The sequence below is a fragment of the Erythrolamprus reginae genome, chromosome Z (assembly GCF_031021105.1).
Source record: "Erythrolamprus reginae isolate rEryReg1 chromosome Z, rEryReg1.hap1, whole genome shotgun sequence".
Lineage (NCBI taxonomy): Eukaryota > Metazoa > Chordata > Lepidosauria > Squamata > Dipsadidae > Erythrolamprus > Erythrolamprus reginae.
The window spans coordinates 4,231,748-4,243,334 of NC_091963.1; the positions used below are offsets into that span (position 1 = coordinate 4,231,748).

The 11,587-nt window shown below is 42.2% G+C and overlaps 1 protein-coding gene across 1 annotated transcript in view; it reads left to right on the plus strand.

Annotated features, from left to right (window-relative positions):
* HHATL (hedgehog acyltransferase like) overlaps positions 1–10,045 on the plus strand; it is a 13,847-nt gene extending 3,802 nt beyond the window's left edge. The window contains exons 2-8 of the mRNA XM_070726939.1: positions 861–1,100; positions 1,454–1,625; positions 3,030–3,174; positions 6,421–6,456; positions 6,585–6,786; positions 8,721–8,862; positions 9,853–10,045. Coding sequence (XP_070583040.1) covers positions 861–1,100; positions 1,454–1,625; positions 3,030–3,174; positions 6,421–6,456; positions 6,585–6,786; positions 8,721–8,862; positions 9,853–9,974 — 1,059 coding nt within the window. The 3' untranslated portion in view covers positions 9,975–10,045. The remainder of the gene's footprint in view (positions 1–860; positions 1,101–1,453; positions 1,626–3,029; positions 3,175–6,420; positions 6,457–6,584; positions 6,787–8,720; positions 8,863–9,852) is intronic.
* Positions 10,046–11,587: the final 1,542 nt, after the last annotated feature.

Below are 11,587 nucleotides of genomic sequence, written 5' to 3' on the forward strand. Positions count from 1 at the left end.
TTTTTTTTTCATTGCTAATTTCTCCAAGGCAAGGTTTTTTCAGCTCTAAGTCTTTGCAGGATTTTTTTTTCATTGCTAATTTCTCCAAAGAAGGGTTTTTTCAGCTCTAAGTCTTTGCAGGATTTTTTTTCATTGCTAATTTCTCCAAGGAAGGGTTTTTTCAGCTCTAAGTCTTTGCAGGATTTTTTTTTCATTGCTAATCTCTCTGAAGAAGATTTTTTTCAGCTCTAAGTCTTTGCAGGATTTTTTTTTCATTGCTAATTTCTCCAAGGAAGGGTTTTTTCAGCTCTAAGTCTTTGCAGGATTTTTTTTCATTGCTAATCTCTCTGAAGAAGATTTTTTTCAGCTCTAAGTCTTTGCAGGATTTTTTTCATTGCTAATTTCTCCAAGGAAGGGTTTTTTCAGCTCTAAGTCTTTGCAGGATTTTTTTTTCATTGCTAAAAGGTGAAAGGGAGGGAGGGAGGAAGAGAAGGAAGGGGAAGGAAAGGGTGGGAGAGAGGAAGGAAGGAAGGTAGGAAGGAAGGAAAAAAGGAAGGAAGGGTAGAAGGAGAAGGGGAGGGGAGGAAGGGAAAAAAGAGGGAAGGGAGGGAGGGGAGGATGGAAGGGGAAGCAAAGGGAGGGAGGCAAGAAGGAAGGGAAGGAAGGAGAAGGGGAGAGAATGGAAGGGAAGTAGGGACGGAAGGGAGGGAGGAAGGAAGGAAGGAGAAGGAAAGGAAGGAAGATAGATGGAAGAAAGAAAGGAGGGAAGGACGAGAAAGGGAGAGAGAGAGGGAGGGAAAGGTGGGAGAAGAACTTCAAGTAGATGGTTTGGCTCAGTTTGATGTTTGTCTGTTTTCTTTGCAAAGCTCTCTTTACTTTAGTCCGTGTGTGATAACTTTTCTTTCTTCCAGTTCGGCTTCGTCCCAGGGACCTTTGATCTCCAAGACATTCTCTTCTATGGGGGCACCGGATTCAGCATCATGCGCTGCATGAGTTTCGCCCTGGAGAACTGTGAGAGGAAAGAGGGGAATTATTCCATCTTCGCCCTGATGAAATACAATTTCTACCTCCCTTTCTTCTTCTTCGGACCCATCATGACTTTTGACCAATTTCATGTCCAGGTAAGCGACCCCCACTATCCGCACCTGTGGTCTTTGGCTGGCTCCCTCTTCCCTCCCTCCCTCCTTTCCTTCCTTTCATCCATCCATTCATGTCTCCTCCCAACCTCTTTCCCACCCCTTACCCTCCCTCCCTCCCCCTTCCTTCCTTCCTTCCCATCTACCTACCTACTTTCCTATTCTTTCTTTTTTACCTCCTTCCTTCCTACCTTCCCATGTCCTTACCCTCCCTCCCTCTCTCCTTCCCTTCATCCATCCATGTTCCCTCGTACCTTCGCTCCCTCCTTCCCTCCCTTCCACCACTCTGCATTCTACATAGCCAAAGCTTTTAATTCCTCATTTTTCCTTGGTCATAGACACACCACAGCCACCCACTGCGTAAAGATCGTGAAATGTGGCACATCATCATCCATGCTGTTGTCCACCTCATGGCCATTGTCGCTGTGGATGTTTTCTTCCACTTCTTCTACATCCTGACCATTCCTTCAGACCTGAAGTTTGTGAACCGTCTGTCCGACTGGGCGCTAGGTAAGTATAGTATGAACACTGCCTGGAGAATTCTGAGTGTTGAAATCCATGTGTCTTTAAAAAGTTGGGGAACATTGAGGGGAGCTGGCTAAAAAAATGTATTGGAAACTTGACTGAAGCCACACTACACAGTCATTTGCCTTCTGTGAATGAAAAGATGCAGTGTTCATTAAATGTTTTGGTCTCCTCATTTTCCCCATGCTTTAGTAACTCTTTTGCCCTATGTTTCCCGACTTTCCTAACTAACATCTCTGGCTGAGAACCAGTAAAGGGCTGCTGCCCCCACCAGGGGGGACACAGTGGAGGTAGTAAGATTACGCACAATTTATTGAACACTTAATAGTTTTTTATTGTTCTTCCTTCTCTAGTACCTTAGTATGATCCTTAATTATTTTTAAAATAGGAAATAATTAAATAGTATGTTTGTATCCATAAATGCTTTAATCATTTTAATCATTATATAGAACTGAACTTTTACAACAATTAAAGAAAATTGAGCTACTTGCCTACTCTGTTATCATACTGAACCTTCTGGGCAGCTGGTTGGACCAGTAGTGGGTTCTAAAACCCTTTGCTATCAATTCATGTGTGTGCTCGCGCACACATGCACAATGCTTCTGCGCATGCACAAGGTCCCAGGTGGGTGAATGGAGCCTCCCACCACTGGCACTACCGGTTCACAGAACCAGGACAAACCAGGAGCAAACCAATGCTGGGTTGGACTACATGACCTACAGGGTCCCTTCCAACTCTGTTAATCTGTTAAAAGGTGGCACCCAGAGCCATATCTGCTGGCACATGGGCCGTTTCCTTAGTTTAGGTTTAGGTTTAGGTTTATTGGATTTATATGCCACCCCTCTCCGCAAACTCGGGGCGGCTCACAACAATAATAAAAAACAGTACAGTACACAATACCAAATCCAATGCCCACCCATCCAGTTCCAATTTAAATTAATAATCTCATAAAAAACAGTATATATAAAAAACAGGCACACAGTCAATCAATCAATCAACCAACAACATGCTCCGACATGCATGTATGTGCCGGCCAGCTGATTTTTGGCTCACACAGAGGCTCTGGGAGGGCATTTTGGCTTCCAGGGAGCCTCTGGGGGGATGGGGGAGGGTGTTTTTACCCTTCCCCAGCTCCAGGGAAGCCTTTGGAGCCTGGGGAGGGTGAAACACGAGCCAGAGGGCCGCCAGAGGGCAGGGGAAGCTGTTTTTGAATTACAAGTGTGGGCATTTGTGCATGCACAATAGCATGCACACATGCTCTTTCAGCACCCTAGGAAGGTTTGCCATCACTGGACTACAAGGTCGCTTCCAACTCTCTCAATCTGTTAAGAAAAAAATCTCACTATCCTTTTGTCTTTCTCTTTCTCCTCCTTCAATTCTGCTCCACAGCTGGCCTGGCTTACTCCAACTTGGTGTACGACTGGGTGAAAGCTGCCGTGATGTTTGGGGTCATCAACACCATCGCCAGGTTGGATCACCTGGACCCACCGAAACCCCCTAAGTGCATCACGATGCTCTACGTCTTTGCGGAAACGTGAGTCGCTGCAGATTGCAGTGCGAGCAAAGCTTTCTTTCCTGGCTGCAGATAGGGAGGCTCCCGCCATGAAGAAATGTTGGGGTAGCCACAGAGAGGCATACCAACTTTTGGAACCAACTACGAGCAGTGTTCCCTCTAATTTTTTGGGAGGGTGGGCGGAAAAGTATAGTGTCTGAGCAGCAGTCCCTTCGGGACTGGGTGGCACAGAAATAATAAATAAATAAATAAATAAATAAATAAATAAATAAATAAATAAATAAATAAATAAATAAATAAATAAATAAACAAACAAACAAACAAACAAACAAACAAACAAATAGAAAACCCACCGTTTTGCCTCAGAGAATTTCAAAATAAAATACTGTCCTGTGTGTCTATAACAGTGAGCTCATAATAGGGCAACTCTATCAATATCAAAATGCCACTTAAATAGTTGAGCTAGTTTCAAACTAGATTTTGATTTTCTTTCTCTCTTCCTTACTCCCATTCTTTTTCTTTCTCTTTTCCTTCCTCTCTTTTTTCTATCTGTTTCTCTCTCTTCCTTTCTTCCTCTCTCTCTCCTTCCCTCTCACTCTTTCCCTCTCGGCTTCTGGGCAGGTTTCGAAAACTCTGAGTTGATGATGATTTTTATTAAGTGAGCGATTGCTCACTGCTCAGCTTAGAGGGAACTATGACTACGAGACAGGCGGATACAAATTTTGACTGCCTTTATTGGTTATCTAAAAAGTAAAATTCTACTTCTGCTGCCTGGCAGCTGCCTACAATTTGGCAGTTCAAATCCCACCAGGGTCTTAGCCTTCCATCCTTCTGCGGTTGACTAAATGAGAACCCAGATTGTTGGGGGGAAATAGGCTGACTGTAAGCAGTTAAGAGAGAGGGCTGTAAAGCACTGTGAAGCGGTATATAAGTCAGTGATATTGCTATGTAGGCAAGAAAACCCCCAATGAACAGGTATAGACTATTTGGTACCTGGATCAACCGCAGTAACTGGGAAAGGAATCTTAGAGTCCTAGTAGACAATCACTTAAATATGACCCAGCCATGTGTTGCAAATGCCAAAAAGAGCCGGGGTGGCACAGCAGGTAGAGTGCTGTACTGCAGGCCACTGAAGCTGACTGTAGATCTGCAGGTCAGCGGTTCAAATCTCATCACCAGCTCAAGGTTGACTCATACGTTTTATAGAACATATTGGGGTGGCATGCAAAGGAGATGAACTCACTTAAGAATATTTTATATCAGTATCTTAGATTTGTTTAACATAATCCTTTGCACGAGTTATATTCTCATGTTTTACTACTCAATTTTAGCATATTATACTGCATTTTAACTTATTATTTATTCAAATTCCCTCTATTTTAGCCAATTTTATTGTATTTTAACCAGTCACAGTTTTATGACGACCAATGTGGTCCTTTTTCTCGCTTTGATATGATCGATTGACTAATCAAATAAAGTTGATATTGATATTGATTGACTCAGCTTTCCATCCTTCTGAGTTGGGTCAAATGAGGACCCGGATTGTGGGGGCAATATGCCGGCTCTGTTTTTAAAAAGTGCTGTTGCTAACATGTTGTAAGCTGCCCTGAGTCTAAGGAGAGCATAAAAATCGAATAAATAAATAAAAATTGAATACAAATAAAAATACCAATGCAATCCTAGGTAACATTAACAGAGGCATAGGATCAAGATTACACGAATCGTTACTACTATTTTATAATGCCTCGCTAAGACCAGAAAACTGGAATACTGTACTGCATCCAGTTTTGGTCACCATGATATAAAAAGAAAAGAAAATTGTTGAGATTCTAGAAAGAGTGCAGAAAAGAGCAACAAGGAAGTTTACAAGGCTGGCAGCCAAAACATACAATGAATGATTGCAGAAATTGTTCAATTTAGTGAAAAGAATTGGCATTGATGGCAGTCTTCCAATGTTTGAATGGAAATTAATGAAAGGGGGGGAAAAACAATTTAGAATTCAGGAGAAATTTCCTAACTGTGAGAACACTTCCAATAGTTGAGGGGCTGCCTCAAAAAGGAGAGGGTTAACCTATTTTGCAATGCACCTGAGGGCAGGAAAAAAAACAATAGATGGAAACTAACCAAGAAAAGACATAGCCTAGAACTAAGGAGAAATTTCCTAATGGGGAGAGTAATCAACCTATGGAATAGATTGCATTCAGAAGTTATAGGGGCCCCATCACGCTTTCAAAAAGAGATTGGACAACCATTTGTCTGAAATGGTATTTATTTATTTATTTATTTATTTATCTACTTATTTACTTATTTACTTATTTACTTATTTATTTACTTATTTACTTATTTACTTATTTACTTATTTACTTATTTACTTATTTATTTACTTACTTACTTACTTCTTACTTACTTCTTACTTACTTCTTACTTACTTCTTACTTACTTACTTACTTACTTACTTACTTACTTACTTATTTATTAGATTTGTATGCCACCCCTCTCCGTAGACTCGGGGCATCTATAGTGCCGTGATGGAAAATCTATGACACGCATGCCACAGGTGGCACACAGAGCCACATCAGCGGGCGCACGAGGTGTTGCCCTATGTCAGCTCCATAGCTGATTTTCAGCCTTGGGGATGGCCAATTCGTCCTCCAGAGGCTTCAGGGAAGCCCCGAAGTGCAAAAAACGGTCAAAATGGCAAACCAGAAGTTTGGAAAAATGGACTTCCAGTTTGTTCTGTTGTGCTGTTTTTTGCACTCTGGAGTTTCAGGAAGCTTCCCCGAAGACTCTAGAGTTCAAAAAACAGCACAACAGGCAAACCGGAAGTTCATTTTTTCCAAACTTCTGGTTTGCCCTTTTGACCATTTTTCACACTGTACCAGGCTTCAGTTCCTGTGTGTATGCAAAGCACAGCATGTGGGAGTGCATGAGTGAGGGGATGGAATGGGTGTGGGCACATGCATGCATGCTAGCACACATACACACACTCTTTTGACACATGAACTAAAAAGGTTTGCCATCACTGGTATAGGGTCTCCTGCCCAAGCAGAGGATTGGACTAGAAGACCTCCAAGGTCCCTTCCAACTCTGTTATTCTATGTTCTATGTCCATTCATTGATTGCATATTCAAGATTGGATGTGAGTCACTGTGGTCTAATCTCAGATGAGTAGGAACAGATGCCAAGCTGGCCATAAAGAATTTATGTCACATTATAAGGACAATTAATGAATGAAGGTTTTTTTGTCATTTTTTCATCTGTTTCCAGGCACTTTGACAGAGGGATTAACGACTGGCTGTGCAAGTAAGTGGTTTGGGGTCACAAATTCATATTTGGCGCTTCACAAATATGGGAGATGTGGGATGGATTTTTTTTACCAACAAGAGAACAGAACCACCAGCAAATCTCACCTGCGTTGTGTTGATTTCCAGGTATGTCTATGATTACATTGGGAAGGATCACGACAACATCTTCAAGGAGCTTATGGCCACCATCTCCACATTTCTCATCACCACCCTCTGGCTGGGGCCTTGTGAAATTGTCTACATATGGTCTATTTGCAACTGCTTCGGCCTCAATTTTGAGTTGTGGGTTCAACAGTTCTTCCAGCTAAAACCGTTCGCAGAGAAAGAGGTGCTAAGCCCATGCTTCGTGCATGGGATCCACTACGTAGGATCTTCCATACATTAGAAGGAAGGTCCAGATTAGCAGCCAGAATTATTTTATTTTCATTTGTTTGTTTGTTTTGTCAAGCATGTATTAGTGGTATACAAAGATACAATAATATTCATATACATGATACTACCGTGTTTCCACGAAAATAAGACACTGTCTTATATTAATTTTTGCTCCAAAGGTTGTGCTACGTCTTATTTTTGGGGGGTGCCTTATATTTCTCAAATGACAAATTCACAGGCAGAAAAGCTGACACCCCCAAAGAAAGTGTACCGTATACAGTACACTGATTACGGTACGGTACCTGTCAGTATGGCACACACACACACAAACGACGGCACTTATATGGTAAAACAGTATACTTCTGCTATTGCAGCTTCCGGCCACTAGAGGAACTACAGTCTACGCACTGTAGTGGAGACTGTAATGGTGGTGAGACAGCAGCAGACTGTGTCTGCTGTACTGGACGGTACAAAGCGATGGAAGGGGCCAGCAGGGGACGCCACATTATTACGGTACCACTATGAACAGCTTTGAATGGTACTGTATGTTTTTCCATCGTACCATATGTAAACTTGACCAAGCCTTATTTTTTGGGAGTGCTTTATATTAGCAAATTCTGCAAAACCTCTGCCATGCCTTACTTTCAGGGTACGTCTTATTTTTGGGGAAACGGTAGTAAAAAAAGAAACATTAGGATAGGGGGCAGAAGGCGCTTTGGTGCACTTATGCATACCCCTTACTGACCTCTTCTTTGCCAATATTTTCAAGAAATGAATCATTTTGGATCATGATGTACATGGCTACTCATGAACAAATGGCCAATTCCTAGGTTTTTTGTTTTTTTTAATTATTTTATTTGTTTGCCAAATATTTTATTTGTTTGTCAAAGACGGCAGGTATTGATATAAACGTAAACGTTAGCAAAGTAGGTACAGGTAAATTAAGACAATAGGACAGGGATGGTAGGCACAGTGGACTCTTATGAATGGGGTAAGGTTGAGTCTAAGACAGTCTAAGGTTAAAGTTTTTGGGTTTTGGGGAAGAAACCAAAGAGTTAGGTAGTGAATTCCAGGCATTGATCACTCTATTGCTGCAGTCGAGTTTGGAGCAGTTTTCATTTAGTTTGAATCTATTACCTGCTCTTATATTGCTGCAGTTGAAGGTGAAGTAGTCATTGACAGGAAGGACATTTTGGTATATGATTTTAGGAACCAAAGTTAGAACAGATCGGAGGCGACGTAGTTGTAAATGTCTAATCCCAGTAATTCAAGTCTGGTGGAATAAGGCATTTTGTTGTGAGTGGAGGAGTGAAGGACTCTTGTGAAATATTTCTGGACTCTCTCGATTATGTTAACGTCTGATATGCAATGCAGGTTTCACACAGGTGAACTGTATTCCAGGACTGGTCTAACAAATGTTTTGTAAGCTCTGGCTAGCAATGTAGTATTGCCAGAGAAGAAGCTAGATTAGATTAGCAAATCTTAGTGTATTTTTGGCAATGTTGTTTTAATGGGCTCTAACACTTAGGTCATTGGATATGAATACTCCAAGGTCTTTGACAAAGTGAGAGGTGACATGTGCAGAAGAAAAAAACCCGGAAAAATCTCTCTCTCCCACCCCAAATAATAATTCTAAAAAAAAATAAATCCAATTCTTTTCTAAAAAAAATGGCTGTGCCCATGGACCAACACTGACCAAAACGGTTCGGTGACGTCATTGTGATGTCACCAGTGGGTCACTACTGGTTTGGGCAAACTGGTTTGAACCCGGAGGAAATCACCTTTGTCTTATTTCCACATGCTGCATACCAGCACTAAATCTGGTCACGAAAATGAGGAGAGAAATATTCCCATCCTCCTTGTCTCACTGATGTCTCTTTTACGTGGTAGGCCAATATATCTGAGGCAACTTCTCGGCGAATCAGAAGCATCTTTGGGGCAGCCAATTTCTGGGCAATTGTCTTCTACAACATCCTTGCCCTCAATAGTCTGGAGTTTGCCCTTCTTGTTGCCAAGAGGATCTTCCTAACTGGTACAGTAGTCTTCTTTGGGCTCAGAAGCTCTAACATACTCAATTTCACTATCTCTTGTGTCAATTTCGCTATCTGTCTAGTCAATTTCACTTTCCATCTATTAATTACCCATCTTGGCTGTCAATTTCACTGTCCGTCTATCAATTTCACTGTCTGTCTGTCAGTATCACTCATCAGCTGTCAATTTCACTGTCTGCCTGTCAATTTCATTCACCTGTCAATTTTATTCTCCACCTATCAAGTTTGTTTGTTTATTATTTATATTTGTACACCGCCCACTCAAATAGGACTCAGAGCAGCTGTCAATTTCACTTTCCATCTATCAATTTCATTGTCTGCCTGTCAATTTCACTCTTCAGCTGTCAGTTTCACTCTGTCAATTTCATTCCCCAGCTGTCAATTTCATTCTCCAGCTGTCAATTTCATTCTCCACCTAGCAATTTCACTTCCCAGCTGTCAATTTCACTCTCAACCTGTCAACTCCAAGTAGATGGTCTTCTCCATCTCTCTTCCTTCCTCTCCCTCTTTTTCCCTTCCATCCTCACTCGCTTGCTCCCTCTCCCTCCCTCCCGCTTCCTCCCTCCTAGCCTCCTTTCCCCTCCCTTCCTTCCTTCCTCCCTCTCATCTTTTCTTTTCTCCCTCCCCTTCCCTCTCTCCTTCCGTTCTCCCTCCTTCCGTTCTCCCTCCTTCTCCCTTTTCCCCTTTGCTTTTGTTTCCCTCCCTTCTCTCCTTCCCTTCTTTCTCGCCTACCCCTTTCCTCCCTTTCTCTCCCTCTTTCTCCTTTCATCCTCCTCTTTGCAACTTCCTCGCTTCTCCTTCCCTCCCTTTCACTCTTTTTCCCTCCCTGCTTCCCTACCTCCCCCTGTGTCTCTCCCTCTCTCTCTCTCCCTCCTTCTCTCTCTCAATCTTTCTCTATCTCCATCTCATTCTTTCTCTCTCTCTCTTTCCCTTCCCTCCCTCAACCTATTTCTCACTCTCTTCCATTTCAGGTTTTCCTTTCAGCACCTTGTCCATCTGGTTCATCACCTACTGCGGTGTGCAACTGATCAAAGAAAGGGAACGGATCCTGGCTATCAGAGAGGAGGAGAAAGACAAAGAAAAGGCAGAATAATGGAGAAAGGCAAAACCACAGATGCAGCTCCAAAGCACGTCTGAGCTTTTATTTAACCTGGGTGCCTCAAAGCTGCAGAAGAGCCACGAAGCTCTCCTGCATTGCTCAGTTTTCACAAAATAAAGAATTTATTTATGCAAACATTGAAAAAAATCTTCCTTCCTTCCTCCCTCCCTCCTTTCTTTCCTTCCTTTCAAAATATACTATAGATATTTCTCAACTTACAACCATTCAACACCATCTCCCTCTCCTTCTTTCTTTTCATCCATTCTGTCTTTCCCTTCCTTCCTTCCTGCCTCCATTTTTCTTTCCTCTCTTCCTCTCTTTCCTTTTCATCCATTCCTTCTGTCTCCTTCTTTCCTTCCTTACTTCTTCCTTTTTTCACTTCCTCCATCCTTCCATATTTCCCTCTTATTTTCTTCTTTCCTTTCTCTCTTCCTTCTTTCTAGCCCCCTTTCTTTTCATCCATTCTTTTTCCTTCCTTCCTTCCTTCTTTTTCCTTTCCTCTTTCTCTCCCTTTCTTTTCATCCTTTCCTTCCTTCCTTCCTTTTCTTCATTTCTTCTTCTTTCTTTTATTTCTTCTATCCTGTATTTCCCTCTCTTATTTCCTTCTTCCCTGTCTCTCTGTCTCCTCCCTCCCTCCTTTCCTTCCTATCTATCAATCATGTAGAAATGAAGATTACTCCAAAGAACTGGGGATGTATGCAGCCTTTTGGTAAACAAAGAAAGTCAAAATGGCGGCCATGTCTTTATGGCCTTTACACAGGCAAAGACTCCTGGCAGCCATTTTAACTTCTTTGGCATCTGTTGCAGTGCTCATCAGTAGCAGAATTCATCTAATGACACCTCCTGCAAAAGTCCTGAAGTCAACCAACAACGGAACTCAACATTAGGGTGAAGGTCGGTTCTCCAAACGTTTCGTTACCAGCTTAGGTAACATCTTCAGCGAAGTTTAGGGGAATGTCTTTCTGTCACAAGATTCTCACTTAACACACCCACCCACACCTGAAGCCCTTATAAACAGAACAATACTGACACTGGCATCCTTTAAACTCCACTGAAGATGTTACCGGGTAATGGAACGTTTGGAAACCAACCCACAACCTCGGAAAACCAACTTTTGCCCTCATCCAAACCTGAACTACAGATATTTCTCTCTCCCCCCCTCTCTCTCCCTCCCTCCCTCTCCCTCTATCTCTCTACCTCTCCCTCCCTACCTATCTATATCTATCTATTTAAAATTTATGGCCACCCTTCTGCTAAGGCAGTGTTTCCCAACCTTGGCAACTTGAAGATATTTGGACTTCAACTCCCAGAATTCCTCAGTCAGCGAATGCTGGCTGGGGAATTCTGGGAGTTGAAGTCCAGTTATCTTCAAGTTGCCAAGGTTGGGAAACACTGTCCTAAGGGACTCAGGGCAGCTTACAGCAATAAAATAATAACAAAGATTAAAATACTCCGATATATGGAATAAAAACAAGTAAAAAAATAAAACCCTGTATAAAAATAGTATTCAATCATCCCTCATTCATACTACAGGGTAGAGCGTAAACTATCGCTCACGGCCCCAAGGCCTGCAAGCATGTTTTCAACACCTGTCAGAAGGTGAGCAG